General features: G+C 39.3%; 1 protein-coding gene and 1 pseudogene across 5 annotated transcripts in view; one reads left to right on the forward strand and one right to left on the reverse strand.

The window, feature by feature from the left end:
- Positions 1 to 14,773, reverse strand: part of HEATR5A (HEAT repeat containing 5A) — a 108,062-nt gene extending 93,289 nt beyond the window's left edge. For 2 of the 5 annotated variants that reach the window (XM_078053537.1, XM_036093118.2), the window contains exons 1-2: positions 14,649 to 14,773; positions 719 to 917 (exon numbers count right to left, since the gene is read on the reverse strand). In XM_078053537.1, coding sequence (XP_077909663.1) covers positions 719 to 844 — 126 coding nt within the window. In that variant the 5' untranslated portion in view covers positions 845 to 917; positions 14,649 to 14,773. Of the gene's footprint in view, positions 1 to 718; positions 918 to 14,546 lie in introns of all 5 variants that reach the window. The other 3 variants (XM_078053538.1, XM_036093115.2, XM_078053536.1) reach the window with 2 other exon arrangements.
- LOC118536397 (large ribosomal subunit protein eL33 pseudogene) lies at positions 1,156 to 1,503 on the forward strand (annotated as a pseudogene).
- Positions 14,774 to 19,256: the final 4,483 nt, after the last annotated feature.

Consider the following 19,256-nt stretch of genomic DNA (forward strand, 5'->3'; position numbering starts at 1 on the left):
TTTAGGTGCTCACTAAGGCATAAGCTTCCACAATGAAGTATTTGTTAGTATGGATTTTTGTCTTGTTAAATTCCAAATGTCTCCATGAGTACTGCCTCTGCACCACTTTTGCATTACATATAGTATTGTTATTATGTAGAAGAATATCCTCATTTTTAGTAGGAGATGTACGCAGAAGTATTTAAGGTGCAGTACCACCTCATATGGCTCAGTAAATCAGTCAATCAAATATGGTAAAATGTTAACTGCTGAATGTAGGTGAAAAGTATGAGTGATTTGTTTTCTTTTTTGGAAACTATTTCATAAGCTTAAGAATGAATATGTTTACTAAAAGACTTTTAAATTCATATTCTCCTTAAAGAGCTCACAACTTTTTAAAAGTGAAACTCCCATTACAATATTCAGCAGTATATTACACAAGGGCTTCATGCATATGAAGGTGAAGAAGATAATGAAAATGAAATCTAATAGAATGTAGTTTAGAGCTAGTTTTTTATATTTTCATATATTTTTTAAGTAATATAAAAAACATTGGCTGATTTCTTCCTGCTTTTTGAAAGAATAAACTTCTTGTAGTATTTCATTATAAACTCTTAATAAGGTCTAGCATTTGAAAGCTAACTTACGTTATTCTGGACGGAACTAGAAAAGCAAACCAAAGGACCTAAACATTATCTGGTACTTAAAAAAGCACAAAAAAGTTTGCAATTTTACCCACCCTGCTGGTCGCTAGCAAGAGCTTCTCCAAATATCTCAACCAATCGAAAATAAACTCTGCCTTCTGAACTTCACCTAGCTGATTGTATGCTTCTTCATTCAGCAATAAGCTATGAGCTAATTCCATTCCTTGCAGAAAATTCTCCTAGCTGGTCACGATTCTTCTCATTAAACTTCAGTCATATACCTAAGAAAAAAATCTGTAATAGAGGAAAAGAACATATTTAAAAAGGAAGGCAACTGTAATACTGGAAATACAGATAGAATGCTACAGGTAATTAAACTAAAAACATTTAAATACATAGCTCATATTCCCCTAAACAAATCTCAGTCTTTTATAGAGAAGCCAGTAAGTAAAGATGTGTTAGAAAACCAGATGGGACTCTTTCCGCCATCTTGGAGCCTATGGAGGCCTGCTGGGAACAGAACTCCTAAAATATATCTGGAAGGCTGTGGTCCAAGGCCATTTTTGCTGGCTATAAGCGGGGTCTTCAGAACCAGAGGGAGCACACAGCTCTTCTTAAAACTGAAGGTGTTTATGCTTGAGATGAAACTGAATTCTATCTAGGCAAGAGATGTGCTTATGTGTACAAAGCAAAGAACAACACAGTGACTCCTGGTGGCAAACCAAACAAAACCAGAGTAATCTGAGGAAAAGTAACTCATGCTCATGGTAACAGTGGCATGGTTCATGCCAAATTCCAAAGCAACCTTCCTGCTAAAGCCATTGGCCACAGAATCCGTGTGATACTGTACCCATCAAGGATTTAAACTTAATGAAAAGTAAGTAAATAAATAAAGATGTAGAAAAAGAAAAAAAAAAAAAGAAAGACAAAAGAAAGAAAATCAGATGGGAGACCTAGGGGAGGGCTTTTCTTTCTTTTCATTCATTTTTTTCTCCTAGAGAGTTTATTAGTATAAAACTACTTATAGTATCAGATCATCATAATTAATATAAATGTGAGAAGAGTCTCCTTATAAGATAGTAGTCACAAACTGGTACCCTGGTGGCCAAATTTAGCCTGCAACATATTGGGGGAGAAAGGACTTACTAATATTTAAGCATAAGATTTTACATGAAAACCTGCGTCCATATCCCCATATAGCAACAAATGGCTGAATCTAAGAGAGGGACCTTCCAGCAGGCCATAACTGCCACCTGGCCTGCCTCATTCATTTACAGTATTTGCCAACTTCTTCAGGTATTTAAGTTTTCAACTCCTACTCTTTATTTACTTGCGTCCTTCTGGCTTGGGCCAATATTCCGGATTCTGACCATGCTGCTGCCCCAGAGGCCAAAAGGCAGCTTTTACCAATCCACACCCACCAAGTCTGCATGCTGCTTTAGCCATCTGGGTTGTTCCCTTCCAGTGAGTCTTGCCTACCTGCCCAATACCACCTATAACCTGGTACTGACAGTCCTAAAAAAAAAAAAAGACACACCAGGATTTTCAGAAATGTCAATTTTAAGGAACGAGAATATAAACAATGGTGCTAACAAATTCACATTTACAGAGCAAGTGAATTTTTAGGTTCTTGTTTAAATAAATCTTCCTTTCTTAAATTACTGAAGCCAACTGACCAAAATATACACAATTAAGGACAAAGTTAATAAATGCTAGAGAAACAGTTTCTGGAAGAAACCTAGCTATACAGAAGGTGAAAAGCAAGTGTGCACTCAATATCTATGATTGTCTGAGGGAAAAAAATTACCTCAGTATCATAGAGAAAATTTCTTACAACCACCACGGCAAATCAAAATCCTATCTTAAGAATCAAATTACCCTTTTTAGAGGTCATTAGGACTGCTGAAGAGACTTTTTTTTCCCTTAGGCAGCAGCAATATTGTGGTGTAAAATGATCTATCAAGAAGCAAAATAGCTAACACAATGCAATAATAAATAATTCAGTAAAAAGCTTGAGATCATAGCAGGGCAGAGTTATCTCCAATGTCTTCAATACATTCCTCATATAAATTGCTACTAAAAGTAAACAATTCATATTAGTAATCTCACATCTAACCACCCAACTCTAAAATGTACCTGTGATCTCCATGTATGCACTATCAATGGGATCAGCAAATGCTTTTTGCAAGTAACAGATGTTCCTGCTCTTACCTCAGGTTTCACTTTAGGAAGATGAATACAAATGCAATCAATATACTGTATGTTTTAATATAACCACACCCTACAACTGTTATGTATCTGGAGACTGCTTATTTTTCTAATTTTCTCTTATTTTCTATTCTTATCTTTCTATTGAGATCACAAAGTGATTAGTTTATTAAAAGTGAACATACATTACAATATATCTTTCAAACTACAATTATGCTACTTGAAAAACATATTTGTAAAACTACTGCTCCCACTTAATGCCAGCCATTATTTTTGACAAAGCTAACACGTATTGGCCACTTACTGTAAGTGCTTTATATTTTCTCGAATAATTCACAAAATTGTTCAAGAAATAGCCAGCTATTTTTTTTTTAAGATTTTATTTAATTTGAGAGAGAGAGACAGAGAGTGACAGAGATAGTGAGAGAGAGCACAAGCGGGGAGGAGAGGGAGAAGCAGGCTCTCGCTGAGCAGGGAGCCTGACGCAGGACTCGATCCAAGGACCCTGAGATCATGACCTGAGCTGAAGGCAGATGCTTAACCGACTGAGCCACCCAGGCATCCCACAGCCAGCTATTTTTAGATGAGGAAACTGAGGCACAGAGAAACTAAGTAGCAGTCCTAAGGTCACAATGAACTTGGATGTATACATAAGCAATCTGACTCTAGATATATGTGCTTTAACCACCAGATACTGCCACTCTTTCATCCAATCAAGCCCCTCAAACACCTCAAAATCAGCCACTTTTAAAAAGCTTAGAATGTGTAGAGAATTTGTGGATAATATGGATAGATCACTGTACTATTTCCTAAAAACTGAACACCAGGTTCTTTATTTTTATTTTTTATTTTTATGGATTTTATTTATTTATTTGATAGAGCAAGTGAGCACAAGCAGGGGGAGCAGGAGAAGGAGAGGGAGAAGCAGGCTCCCCGCTCAGCAGGGAGCCCGATGTGGGACACAATCCCAAGACCCTAGGATCATGACCTGAGCTGAACGCAGATGCTTAACCATCTGAGCCACCCAGGTGCCCCCAGATTCCTTATTTTAATAAGTATGAGAATCTAGTTATAAAACTAAGTTATCCAAAAGATTTCTCAGGGTATTCATAGTGTGTACTATGAATCTCCATGAATGCAATGTAATCTGAAGTATTAATCAAAACACGGCACAATACTAATTTCCCGACCTAAGTAAGCTGTCCCATGGAGAAATTAACGGGTACCTGTTATGGACACTTGTCCTATATTTTAAAAAGGTACACAAGAATATTACTTTACAGGGACACCTGGGTCGCTCAGTCAGTTATGTGTCTGCCTTCAGCTCAGGTCATGATCCCAGGGTCCTGGGATCCAGTCCCGCAATGGGCTCCTTCCTTGCTCAGCAGGGAGCCTGCTTCTCCCTCTGCCTGCTGCTCTCTCTCTCAGACAAATAAATAAATTAAAATCTTTAAAGAAAAAAAAAGAACATTACTTTACAGTCAAATATCATATATGCTAACATAAAGCCATTAGTCGAACTAAGCTTACAAATACCCTTCAATGCTTTTTAGACCATACATTTCTCTGAGGCACTTTGTAATAACTGTTTGTATTTTGTGTATGATAAATACCCCTAGTGACTCAGTCATAATTTTCATCCCTGAAGTCTTCTATATTGAGAAAAATAGGCACTGTGTATTAGACCTAAGGTTCTAAGGTACTGTCCTACTACTATGACTCTCAAAGTGGGATATCCCCAGCAGTGTGCCAACAGAATACACATACTGGGGGATCAAATTTAGTTAACCATTTCCCCTCTGATATTAACTTAAAACAGTATATTAAAATAAATATACATTTAATATGCACTAGAAGGCAAAAATAATAAAGTGTTTCAAGATAAAACATGAGCCTTCAGAGAAATTCTAAGCATGACAAGCCTTTCTAGACATCTTTTAATAAAATCACTCCCCCCCACCCCCCACCGCCCCACCAAAATTCACTCCCCTCTGCTGGTACGAATACTAGTTTAGTGGAAATGTTTAAGAACAACTAAGCTGCTAGTAGGCTGAACTATATGAACTGCCATTTTTTTTTTTAAAGATTTTATTTATTTATTTGACAGAGAGAGACACAGTGAGAGAGGGAACACAAGCAGGGGGAGTGGGAGAGGGAGAAGCAGGCTCCCCGCTGAGAAAGGAGCCCGATGCAGGGCTCGATCCCAGGACCCTGAGATCATGACCTGAGCCGAAGGCAGACGCTTAACAACTGAGCCACCCAGGCACCCCTATGAACTGCCATTTTTATAGTTCAAAAAATGGCTGAATATCAGCAAATTCACATGGTTCAATTTAAATATCATGTTTAGTCTTCAAAGACTTGGCATAGTGTAAGAAAGGCTAATGTCCACATTCTGCATAGTGCTCTTACACCAGTGACTTTATTGCCCTAGAGTAATACATGTATATAATATTGTTGATGGCTGAGAGAAAGAGGAACCAGCAGGGGGCCAAATGGCTAAAGCCCAAGTTTGCTAGAATAACCTACTCCAAAGCCATCTCCAGGAGAAGTTAATCTTACTATCATGAAGGGCTAATTTTCCATTTGAAAATGAGTTCACATCAAATTTATGTAGGCAAAGAAGTGTAAGCACCTTCAAGAATTTTATTTTTTTCACCTTCAACAATTTTATTCATTTAAAAGATTTTTGGGAGGGGGAAGGGGAGAGGGAGAGAGAATCTTAAGTAGGCTCCAGTCCCAGTATGGATCCTGATGGGGTCTTGTTCTCACAACCCTGAGATCATGACCTGAGTTGAAATCAAGAGTCGGACGCTTAACCAACTGAGCCACCCAGAGCCCCTAAAATATTTTATTTTTAAATAATCTCTACACCCAATGTGGGGCTTGAACTCACAACCCCAAGATCAATAGTTGCATGCTCTACCAACTGAGCCAACCAGGCACCCCTCACCTTCAACAATTTTAAAACTAACACAAAACAAAACAGCCTACAGATGCGAGTCCTGAGAGTGTTAACATGATTTTCTCTATCTAGGTAGGGTTTAAAGATCTATTTTGGTGGAGACAGGAACATATTTAAAATTATGGTTAAAATTTATGAGGAAAAAGAGTCTTCCTAGTCTTTTTGGTCATTTAGTTTCTTAAAATGATTTATTATATCATTGTAAAGAGGGAAAAGAGGAAAACTGCAAATAATCAAAGAGAACAACAAACACAAAATAAGATAGATCTGTTGTTCTGTTTTTTCTTTCCAGAGCATGAAAAGACCAATTTACAAAATGAACAAGCCATTATGCAGTAAGTGGAACTAATTCCAGAATGTATCAAGTGCCTGAAGTTATGAAATAGATCATATGTAAACTCAAATTACTTTCTTCAACTCTCACTTCTCTAAAAGTCATCACAACAGCTTCAACTCAGCCTCCAGTCTTTAGTTCTCACAGTTTTGTTCAAAAAGCATAAAGTAAACAACAACAACAACAACCCCTCTCAAAAATCTCCCACACTTCAGAAAACATACATAAATCTTAAAATCCAAACCTTCCCCAAAAAACAAAACAAAACAGTAATTAGAATTAATCTAGAAAGAAGCTGGATCATTTCTATCCCGACCTAAATTAAGATTCTCTTTGACCTGTGATTCAGGCTTTGCAAAATTATAGGTTACAAAATACAAACTCACAAATTACTGAGAGCTTTAGGTCATGCTTAAAATGTTGTCTACGGGAGGCTGCCCCTGGTAAAGAAAAAAAATGAGTTTTTTTTTTTTTTTTTACTGTACTTTAAATATCTCTAGGCACAGTCCTAAAGTTGGTTTGCTGACACATTTATAATTTTATAATTTATAATTTTAGAGCTCTTTAATACAGTTTTATCTTCATGATTTTTAAATCTTGTATTTATTCCATCTTTGAATCTGAAATATCTTGCTTCTTTCTTTCTTTTTTTTTTAAGATTTTATTTATTTATTTGACAGAGAGAGACACAGTGAGAGAGGGAACACAAGCAGGGGGAGTGGGAGAGGGAGAAGCAGGCTTCCCGCGGAGCAGAGAGCCCGATATGGGGCTTGATCCCAGGATCCTGGGATCATGACCTGAGCCCAAGGCAGATGCCTAAATGACTGAGCCACCCAGGTGCCCCTTGCTTCTTTCTTTCTAAATAAACTCACTATCTTAAAATTCAGCTAGGGGTGCCCAAGTGGTGCAGTCAGATAAGCATCTAACTTTTGGTTTTGGCTCAGGTTGTCATCTCAGGATCTTGAGATTGAGCTCCGGTCGGGCTCTGTGCTCAGTAAGGAGTCTGCTTTAGACTCTCCTCTGCCCCTCCCCTCTGTGCACACACTTTCTAAAATAAATAAATAAATCTTAAAAAATTATAAAATTCAGCTAAAAGAACCACTTCCTTCAGGAAAGCTTTCATGATTAATTCTCCTATTCTTATAGTGTTTACTCTTGGTATAGCACTTCTTCCATTATATTTATGGTCCTTAAAATGTCTGGCTTCTCCAGCTATCACTTAAGATTGCGAGATTCTTCTGATATTTTTCCAAATTATGATTCAAAAATCCTAACCATAATTATTAGAGTAATAGCATTATGGATAATGTTCTTTTCTCTATCTTCAAATTTTTAGAGACTTTCAAACTTTTAAAATGAAACCCTTAAAAACCAATAAATAAACTAAATTGTTAGATTTCTAACTTTTAAAATTCACAATACCATTTGTCAGCATCATCTTGGTAATATCACAAATGAGGAGGACACATGTATAGCCTGCTGTTGTAATTCCTGGCTATGCCTTTCACCTTCCTAGGAGACTCCCAAATCACAAGAATGGCAATGACAGCTATTACTCACTGAGCCAGGAACTTTTTAGGCGCTTAACTTATACTATCTCTAATCATCACAAGGAAGAAAGCAAGGAAGATACTATTGGTCCTCATTTTATGGATAAAGAAAATACTAAGATATCAGTAAATAGTAGAGCTGAGAATAAACCCAGGTCTCTTTGGCAATAAAGCTTATTCTCTTTCCTTACTGCTAGGAAGCCTTTCCACAGGGGTTAAAAGGAAAAACAGAATTTTTACATTAAAATGTAAGGAACAAAATGTGCAGAACAAATGGCATGGGGAGGCGGGAGGTCATTACTTTATATGTAGGCTCATTCTCTACCTATTTACCCCTACATCTTTCAGTAAATCACAAAATAGGCTTCATCTTCTAACTCTTCCAAGGATAAGGAGTCCAAAGAATTAAAAAGGGAGTGTTGGGAAAATAGCAAGGGGAATAACACAGAGGAGATAGGTAAATTCTTAATATTAAAGGCAGCTAGCATATCATGATAGCAGACCTGTAACAATGCAGACCAGTGGTTCATAACTCTAGCTGCTTTAAAAAAAAACAAAAACAAAACCAAAGCCAAGTCTAAAACAATTGAACCAGAATCTCTAAAGGCTGCGGTGCTGTAATAAATGGATTTTTCATTTAACCACCACCATCAAATATCTACTAACACTATTAATTTATAGGTAAGAATACTCAGGCTAGATTATAATATGGATGATTTTAATAGTTGATTAACATCCACTATTCTCCTATAATTCTTCTATCAAATTGGGTAAGAAAGATTTATCTTGATATATTTAGATAAGCTATAGCAAATGAAACTGCTTTAGAAAATAGGAGAATGAAAATGAAATTCAAACCTATGATATTATTTGGGATGGACTGAGTTTAATTCTTTATAACAACCCTAAAAATAAAAATGTTATCATTAGTTAATATTTTAAAATGTTTAGTGTACAATAGTGACTGAAGCCCAATAAGAATTTGATTTAATTGAATGGTTCAAAATTACATGTACATTAAGTTTAAATATGATAAATACAAAAACTTTTAGAGCCAACACTGAGAATTTAGAAAACCTAATAGTTTCATAGTGACAGTACAAAGAGTTTACCTTTTTTGGAAAATGTATCAGAAACCATAAAAATATCAAAGCCTTCTGGCAAAAGCATTTTGCTTTTGAAAATTCATGCTAAAGAAGGGGCACCTGCATGGCTCAATTGGTTAAGCGTCTGCCTTTGGCTCAGTTCATGATCCCCTAGAATCAAGCTCCGCATCAGGCTCCCTGCATCAGGCTCCCGGCTCAGTCCGGAGCCTGCTTCTCCCTCTCCCTCTGCCTGCCACTCCCCCTGTTTGTGCTTGCTCTCTCTCTCTCTCTCTCTCTCTGTGTCAAATAAATAAATAAAATCTTAAAAGAAAATTCATGTTAAAGAAAGAAAAAGGAAACTATCAGAAGCATCAGTGTCAAATACAGCGCTATAAAAGTGGTAACTGGAAAATTCCAAGTCCAACATTAGAGAAATGGTTAAATAAAGTTTGACATAGTCAAGGAATATTAGATTCTCATTAAAAATTATAATTAAAGGGGCACCTGGCTGGCTCAGTCAGCAGATCATGCGACTCTTGATCTCAGGGTGGTAAGTTCGAGTCCCACATTGGGGGGGTAGAGTTTACTTAAAAACAATTTGTAATTATGGGGGCGCCTGGGTGGCTCAGTCATTAAGCGTCTGCCTTCAGCTCAGGTCATGATCCCAGGGTCCTGGGATCGAGCCCTGCATCGGGCTCCCTGCTCAGCAGGAAGCCTGCTCCTCCCTCTCCCACTCCCCCTGCTTGTGTTCCCTCTCTCGCTGTGTCTCTCTCTGTCAAATAAATAAATAAAATCTTAAAAAAAAAAATTATAATTATGAAAACTACAAGTGCAGAAGCTTACATATTAAGAGAGGTTCCCATAGATAAAGCAGTGTTTCCTTAAGTGTTTTTGTAGAACAGCAGTACCAAAGAATGAGGATGTGTTGTGGGGGGCGGGGAGGAGGTCTAAAACCAAATACTTTTGGAAAATGCCAAGTTGGCAGTTTCTTTCCTACAGAGGGTCTCCATACATTTAATTTGGTAATGGGTACCATATACTGCCAGGAGGGCGTGTATATACAGCACTCAATGTTTTAACTACAGACATCTTCCCAAACTCTATCTCTTTCTTCATTTCTCTGTCTTCCTCCCTCCCCACCTCCCCCTCTCTCTTTTTTTCTAGTAGGCTCCATGCCCAGTGTGGAGCCCAACGTGGGGCTTGAACTCATGACCCTGAGATCAAGACCTGAGCCCACACCAAGAGTCAGATGCGTAACCGAATGAACCACCCAGGTGTCCCACTACCTTTTTCTTTTTTTTCCCCCAGCTGGGAATGTTGTGAAACTAGTGTTCTATAGAACACAATCTTTGAAATAGCATTAAATACTATAAATCAAGAAATCTAAATATTCCTTTTTGTTCATACTATAATAGGATTTTTATTAGAAGACTATATAACAAATTAATATCACACCTACTTAAAAGTGGCCATTTCTGATTAATATTTTGGATCAAATGATCTAACATTAAATATTCTAAATATAAACAGAATCTTCTCTTAGCTACTCCTGGAATATGAATAAAAGAAGAAAAGATGCTTTTAATTAACCTAGTATAAAAGTTCACATAAAAATCTGTGTTATTCATACTTATAAGTAAGTTTCACATCACACCCCTTCCAAACTAAAAACCATAAATTTAACATTCTGGGGGGAATTCTGACTACAAATTCTCATAAAATCAACTTAATCCATGTTTCTTGTCGTTTCACACAAAGTCTAACTTGTAACATGCCCAGACATAGCACTATCTTATTTTAATATATAATGAAAATACATCAAGTGCAGTAAGATTCCAAGAGTGTTTCCTGCAAACTTGGTAAGGATGGGGAGAATGCTGTTTATCACTGCATACAAGCCAAGAGGAATGGCAGATGCACACAGTTCCAAGAACCAATGGAGAACACATCCTATGAGATAGAGAAGTTAGGATGAAAAAGGAAAGAAACAGGAGTTACAGGGAAATTTATGAACTGGCATAAAAAAATGCCACAAGTAGGGATGTGACTGACTTTGCCTACCTCTTCTGTTTTTCTGAGGTACTGCAGATTACTGTTAGGGATGAGAACAATGACAGAAACTGAGTTAAGTGAAGGAGACTGCCAATGGGAGCCCCACTGAAGTTCTGCCCATTCTGGTAATTCTCCTTCCAGATTACAAAAGAGAAAACCCCTTAAGGGTAAAAGGAAGTGTTGTGGGGAAGCAAGTACTCAGCAATACGAACCAACTCTTAAGGCAGTGATCGGAGAAGGAAGTAACATTCTTTGACAATTTACTTACTAGAAACTTTTAATCCTTGTAACACTGAAACTTAAATATTATTATCCTCATTTTACAGATGATGGTAACAAGAAATGTGTCCAAGGTCAAGATGTCATTTAAGCAGAGTAAGATAATGCCTCCATCTGTCTGGTTTCAATGTCCATGTTCCTTCAACTACTTCATACAGCCTCTTCATAAAGTCTCTCTAATCACTATCACTGACAGGTACCGCTATTACTGACAGGTACTGCTATACCCACTGAAGTATCTAATCATTATAACTTTGGGGTTTTTTTGTTTTTTTTTTTAATCACTTCATTCTCCTCTTATGTCGGTACTTTGAGGCTTCTTGTTAAAGTGTGAGGTCTCCTACTAGAGACATCAACTTTCAAAGGACTCTTCCCATCTAGACAGTAAATCAATAAGTACCAACAGTGTTAGTTCAGTCTTTGGATATTCTTGACAATTTTTATCACTCTTTGTTCTGCAAACCAACTCTTCTATCTCCCTCTAGGAAGACAGATTTCATTCTGGGCACTGAGGAGTGCCAGAAAGTACATTTTAAGATAGAAAATTTATACTCTTTATCTCCCACCCCACTCATCTGAAAGTAACTATCTAAACAATCTCACTACTTGGTACCAAGTTGAAACTCCAGTAAGAAGAAAACAAAGTCTTGTTTTGTTTTTTTAAAGGATATAAAGGTAATTAATTCTTTCAAAGATCATGAACTTTACTGACCTAGGTCTCTTGAGAGGTCTCTCACAGCCTATTCATTCTTAGTTTAGGTATAACTAATAATCCAGTTATCTGGATTCTAGCTAGGGTGGAACAGAACACCATATTAAAAGTGAAGGAGCAAAGTCACTGAGATCAGGAAGAAGTCAAAGCAGGATGCTAATGGTGGTGGAAGCAACCAAAATACTATTTAATAAAGTAGAGACATTTTAAAAAGCAGGGCAACATGAGACTACTAAGTACAAGAGCAAAGTGCACAGGATGCCATTATTCTTCCAGGTCAGAAGAGGCCAGGAATCCTTGCCCAATTTTCCAATAACTCTATTCTTGTATTTGCTGTTCATGCGATCTGTAACTTAGGACTTCTTGGTTTAGACCCTGCCTGCCTTAGAATATCCCCCTTTTTCCCCTTCTTACATCAGGGTTAGCATTCACAGAATCAGCCTTAATTCACACTATGGTCTGACATCTTGGCTTTTCCTCATGGCTCTCACTTCTAATTCACAACATATCCTATGGAATATCCAGCCTAGAATTTAGCTACATTTCTGACCTTCTTGGAGCCCTACTAGAAGGGTTTTATTGACAGACACTGCTTCTTACTCTTTGCCAGATCCCCAGCTAGGCTCCTAACTTTGCAAGTACAGCTCCCTGGAACAACTCCATCATTACTCTGCCTTTTGGCTGCGACCCTTATGGCCCCACTCAAGTAATACAGTGAACATACCATCTATTACCTCTAACCCCCCAAGACAGTCTGGGGCAGCACTCCATCAATCAACTCATTGATATTTCTGCAGCAAAAGATAAAACATACTCACATAAGGTGGGATTAAATAATGACTATAAATAGCTTCGTATCAGTTTACATTATATTTTGCTGCCAAATGAGTTAAGAAAAAAACTTTCCAGAGCCTTTTCAACACTGGAATTAAAATGAAGGGACTTTGTACATGTATGTTTTTCTTTCCTTTCTTTTCTTTTCAGATCTCCTCCTAAAATATTGAAGAAAAAAATTTTTTTCTGGTGTTTCAATAGGTAATTTCAATTTTCTGATAATTTTACTTACATAAAAAATGTACTAAATAAATGACGTATATACACAAAAACATGCATATATTCATCATACAGTTACCATACAAACAAAAGAATATAAATAGATGCTCATATATTTACCCACAGAGAAGCATTATCCAGGCAATAAGTATAATTAAGTTACTGAAAAAGTACACATATAAAACATTTTATTTAGTGAAATTAGAACCATACCATGGTTTTAAGATTAGCGATACAGGATACATGCTCCAAAAAAGCTTTTTTTTTTTTTTTTTTTTAATGCAGTTATCCAGGATTTAGAACAAAAGAATTTTAGAATAGTAAGGGGCCTAAACAAATCCAGTTAACCTTTATTCTGTTCATAAGATAATTAAGAAAGGCTCAAAAAAGTTATAAGTGGCCTCAATCCCCTATCTGAAGGAAAGCTGGATGGAAGACAGATGCCTTGCTTAAAAACAAAAGTACTTAAATTCAGGTCTCTTGACTGTCAGGTCACAAGTGTTTTCCTATATTAATAGCTATCTATATAAAATAACTGCATTCTAAGACAAACTCAACCTCCAGTACTTTTTCCAATTGCCACTATTCTTATGTTATAAACCATGCTTGCTTATCCATTTTATTAAAGAAAAAATCAATGGTATTAAAATATGACAAGTCTCAGCTTCATCGCTAAAGTCATCTAAAATGACTTTATCCAAGACACATTTTCTAAAACATGTGGAAAATGAAACAAGGTAATTCTTCTCTCCTCATCCATCTAATGCTCAGCTCTAAGGAGACTTCTGCTTTCCTTACACTTTAACCTCACTAGATTATTTTCTCCAAAAGTTCTGAACAGTACTTGTGGGCACATTCTCTCCCCTCCTTTCAGCGTCTCCTCTTGCCTGTAAGTTCCTTCAGGGTGCGAAGCCTACACACAAAAGGTGCTGAATATTTGAATAAATGAACGCACATAAAAATAATGTGTAATTATGATCCTTAAGGAAGGAGCTCCAATCATTTGGCTCCTATTATCTGACTTGACAGTTACGAAAATCATCTAACTTGCCAGAGGTATATATTATTGTGATTAGTAAGTACCATAAAGCACTTTATAAAGTTCCTAAACACTTTATGATCACTTGAAATGTCGTTTTGCTGGCCAAGAGTACGGTAAGAGGAAATGTTTCCTCACACTAAGCAAATGCTACTCCAGCAAAGGCTTTTTTTCCCTGAGAGGAGTGGAAATAGTCCTCCGTAGAAGGCAATATCCACTCCCTTTTCCAGAGCGCTTCTGGAAAGCCGCCTTGAGGGTGAGGTGCGGGCGCTCAGAGCGCCTCGGGCCCCGCTCCGACCGATCTGGGGCGCAATGGGCGCCACTTGGGCGGGTCCCGCCAGTCGGGTTCCGACCTTCCGACCTTCCTCGCACGCCAGGACTGCGGGGCTCCCGCCGGCGGGCAGAGTCCACGCCTACCTGTTGTGCTCGGGTAAAACCAGACTTTCCCGGAGCCGGGGGAAAGGAGGACTGACCGCACTGGCCATTCGGTCGTCCCCGCGCCCCAGGTCAGTCCCTCCTCGGAGGATTCCGGCCCCTTCAGTCACGACACCTAATCCCTCCACCCATTCCCGCACCCAGGGTCCCAGCTTCCTCCACCACTTCGCAGCCGCGACCACCCTGGGGAGTCCCAAGCCGCTCAACTCACAGTGCAGGCCCGGGTGTGATGTCCCTCCCAATGGGCAGGCAGCACGGGCACCGCCCCCTCGCGCCCGCAGCGTCTCCACTCCCAGGATCCCAGACTGCTCACCTTCTGGGGTCCCCCACGGCTCAGCGCCCGTCCCAGTCCTGCCACGTTACCAGCTCCACATGCCGGGACTTGCCGGTGGCGGCGACTGCGAGGCAGTGCGGCGGGAGGGGCGCGCGCGGGGCGGAGCCGGAAAGCTCGGAGCCGCGAGCGCGGCGGGAGCCAGCGATTGGGAGCGCGCCCTGCGCCGCGCCGCCGATTCTAGGCTCCCTCAGCCGGCCGCCGAGCCATCGAGCACCCACTCTGGCAGGCGTGACTGCTCCACCACCGAAAGAGCGATGGGGGAGAGCGCTGCCCAAGTTGATTGAGGCCAGGACATTGGCTTTGCAGTCGGGAGATCTTGGCCACAACTATTTTTGTCTGTTGTCATCGCCAGCCAGAATCCCTAGGGGCGGCACTGGGGCATCTGAAGGCCAGGACACAACTGGAGTCTGGAGAAATTCAGGCAGGGAGTGCTGTGGGTGTGGATGGTGTTAGGTTAGACATGGAAGGGACCCTAGAGAGCCTTGTCGTGCTACTCCTGGTTTTAGAGCATGAGACTGGGGCCTAACAAAGCGCCTTACTCAAGGTCACACTCTGAGTCAGTGGTGGAATTGGGACTCACAGCCACTTGGCTCCAAGTCAACTGAGTTTTTCCAGTATACTCAGCGTTTTGAATATAATTTTCAGTTTTTATTTTGAAACAGTCTCAAGGTTACAATAATGTTGCAACTATAGGACAAAGAACATTTTTCCAGAACCATTTGCCATTTAAATTGCCGACATGATGCCACATTATTCCTAAATGCTTCAGTGTGTGTGTCTTACTAATAAGCACCTCAACTATGTAGTCACCATCTACCAAAATAAATTTACGTGATACATTACGTTTGGCCAATTGTCTCTTAACGTTTTTTATGGTAAAAGGATTCAGTTCAGAATCAAGCATTCGGTTTACTTGTCATGTATCTTTAGTTGCTCTCAATCTGGAACACTTCCTCAGTCTTTCCTTGACTTTCATAACCTTGACACTTTTGAAGATTCCCGGCCAATTATTTTGTAGAATGGCTTTCACTTTCCATCTGTCTGATGTATATTTATGATTAGAATCAGGTTAAGTGTCTATGACAGGACTGTCACAGAAGTAATGCTGTGTTCTAATTGTGAGGCCAGATGCTTGGTTTCTCAACCTGTTTTGAAAGCATAAGCAGAACTGTAGTTGTATTAGTTGCATTATTAACTTAGCTGCACATACTGTTTTGTTCCTTACTTATGTTTTATGCACCTCTAATCAATCATTAACTTTAGTTTTTCCACTCTTACTCCCCTGTTTACCCACTGATTGTAGAAACCTAATGGGCACTCAACAATAACACTTGTCTTGAAATTATCTGACATACCTGATCTTACCAGGTCCCAAATAGGGCCTCATTGTCCAGAAGAATGCATACCTCCAGATTGTTTCAAGTTTCTTTCCCATCAAGGTGTCAAGAAACCCCTCACCCTCCTCTCATGTATTCACATCCTTCCCCAAACATACATAAGCTGTCTCTAGGCTTAACAGGACACAGCAACCTTGGGAATAATTCCTTGCCTTCTCTTTGGGCTGCCCTTCTGACAATAAAGCTTTCTTAGCTAGCTTCAAAACTCGTGTCCAAGATGTTGGCTTACTGTGCATCAGGTGCATGGACAAGTTTGAGTTTGGTAACAGTTGCATCCTATCAGATGCTTGGATGGCTCAGTAGGTTAAGTGTCTGCCTTTGGCTCAGGTTATGATCCCAGGGTCCTGGGATGGAGTCCCGCATTGGGCTCCTTGCTCAGCAGGGAGCCTGCTTCTCCCTCTGTCTGCAGCTTCCCCTGCTGGTGCTCTCTCTCTCTCTGACATAATTTATTAATAAGTAGGATCTTTAAAAAATAAAAAATAAAAAAAATTGCATCCTATCAAGTGGCACGTTTTAATTAGTCTCATTATTGATGTTTATTTTAATAAAGTGGTATCTGCCAGGCTTCTCCACTATAAAGTTACTTATTTCCCCTTCATAATTAATAAGTATTTTGTGGGAGGAGATTCTTTGAAATTATGTATTTTCTCATCAAAATTTTAATTAATTTATTTATATCAGTATAAATTCAGAGTTTTTTATTAAATGGTTATAATCTATTTCTATCATTATTTATTTTGATGTTCAAATTGTCCCGAGTTTGGTCTGGAGGAGCCCCATTCATGCTGGTTTCTGTGTCTTTGTGTGTTTTAAATTCTTTTGCAATATTTTATTGTAAAACATTTTTAAAATACAGAAAATTTGGGGCACCTGGGTGGCTCAGTCCGTTAGGTGACTGCCTTCAGCTTGGGCAAGTCCCACATCGGGGTCCCTGCTCAGCAGGGAGCCTGCTTCTCCTTCTGCCTGCCATGCCCCCTGCTCATGCTTGTTCTCTCTCTCTCTCTCTTAAAAATATATAAATAAAAATACTTTAAAAAAATAAATAAAATACAGAAAACTTGAAAGAGTTTTATATACCACATACTCACCATGCATAGTCTACATTAATATTTTACTATTCTATGCCCTTCTGACACACCTCCATCATTCTTTGAGCACTCCCTTATTTTCTGGCACAGTAAGATATTCTAGGCTCTTCTTGCCCCAACACTAGATGCAGCCATTTATCCAGGAGCCCTGGCTCCTTTTAGTGGAGAATGGTATTTAGAAGCACTAGGTGTACTCACTGCTATTGGGGTATCACTGCTCAGTCTGTCTTAGTGGATGTGGCTAGGGAATATTTATACACTCATACGGTGCATCTATATCTAACTATTTATGTATACTCACACACACATTTACAACTATATTTCTTTATCTAACAATATATATTGAAAAACCATATGTTCACAGTAATACCTCCAATCCAGCATCACACAGTGTATTCTAGTTTTCTCCTGTATTTGTAACTCCTTTTTCCTACAGAGAGAAACCTGGATCTTATTATCCTTGAGATATTTACTTGTTTGAATACCTCCTCTATATTTAAGCAATCACCCATAGCTGCCATCTCTCCTTTTGGAGGATGCTGCCCTTACCCCACTATGGTTCTGAAACTCCAAAATTAGCCACCATAAGCACCCCCCAACTTTCTCCTTTCCTTACCCTGCTCCCAAACCCTGTGCCAGCACCCAGTCCATAAGTCCTCACCACTCTGCTCAGGCTCCATCTCTTGCCAAGAATTCCCCTAGGCATCCTCTTTACTCCACTTGATATATATAGACACACACACAAACACAGACAGACAGACAGACAGACACACACACACACACACACACATTGGGTACTACAAATTACCCTGAGAAAGGTACAAAAGTATTATAGATCCTAAAGGAGAGAGCAATTATTATGAAGTCCTGTTGGGAGACTCATGAAGGGTTTAAAGAAAAAGATGACATTTAAAATGGGCTTTGGGGGCACCTGGGTGGCTTAGTTGGCTAGGTGTCTAATTCTTGATTTCGGCTCAGGTCATAATGTCAGGGTCCAAAGACTGAGCCCCACATTGGGCTCCAAGCTCAGCGTGGAGTTTGCTTGGGATTCTCTCTCTCCCTCTCCTTCTGCCCCTCTCCCCGCACTCCCTCTCTCTGTCTCTCAAAATAAATGAATAAATAAAATCTTTTTTAAAAATTAGAAAAGGGGCACCTGGGTGGCTCAGTCAGTTAGGTGGCTGACTTCAGCTCAGGTCATGATCTTGGGGGTCCTGGGACTGAGTTCCGCATTGGGTCCCGCGCTCAGCAGGGAGTCTGCTTCCCCTCTCCCTCTACCCCTCCCCCTGCTCATGCTCTCTCTTTCTCAAATAAATAAATAAAGTCTTTTAAAAAAAATAAAAATAAATAAATGCAAGTTTTAAAGATAAATAAATAAATAAAATGGGCTTTGAAGGATGCATAAGAACGAATGAGTAGGATGTACGTACTCTATTAGATACTAAAAAAACTCTGGAAAATAATTTGAGCAGGCCCAAAGCAGAGAGTGTAATTCATTTTAACTGAGTATGTAGTACAAAAATAACAACACTAGAATTTTAGAGCTGGAAGGGAGATTATGTATCACTGAGTCCAGCTACTAGTTTCACAGAAGCTTCAAAGATGACTCCAAACTTTGAGCCTAAATGACTAAGAGAATTAAATGTGAAGGAGTCAGTTTGGAGGGGTAAATAATACTTTTAATTGTAAACATGTCACATTTGAGTAGAGCATCCAGGGAGAAATGTGGGACTACAGCTTCGAAGAGGGGTCAGAACCAGAGATCTAGTTCAGAACTTGTCCACATGGAGCTGACAGCTGACATACCGAAAGAGGAAAAGAAAGAGAACAAAGATAGAAACCTGAAAAACAACCAGTTTAGTTTTAACCAAACAGAAATGTGTTCCACCTTTCAACTTCTATTTTACTTTGTTCAGTCCCATATTGGGATTTTGAGTCACAATACAGAGGAAGCTGTATTATAATTAGCAGAAAGGGGGTGCCTGGGTGGCTCAGTCGGTTAAGCATCAGTCGGTTAAGCATCTGCCTTCGGCTCAGGTCATGATCCCACGGTCCTGGGATCAAGCCCCACATCGGGCTGTCTGCTCAGCGGGGAGTCTGCTTCT

Source organism: Halichoerus grypus, chromosome 8 (genome assembly GCF_964656455.1).
Source record: "Halichoerus grypus chromosome 8, mHalGry1.hap1.1, whole genome shotgun sequence".
Taxonomy (NCBI): Eukaryota; Metazoa; Chordata; class Mammalia; order Carnivora; family Phocidae; genus Halichoerus; species Halichoerus grypus.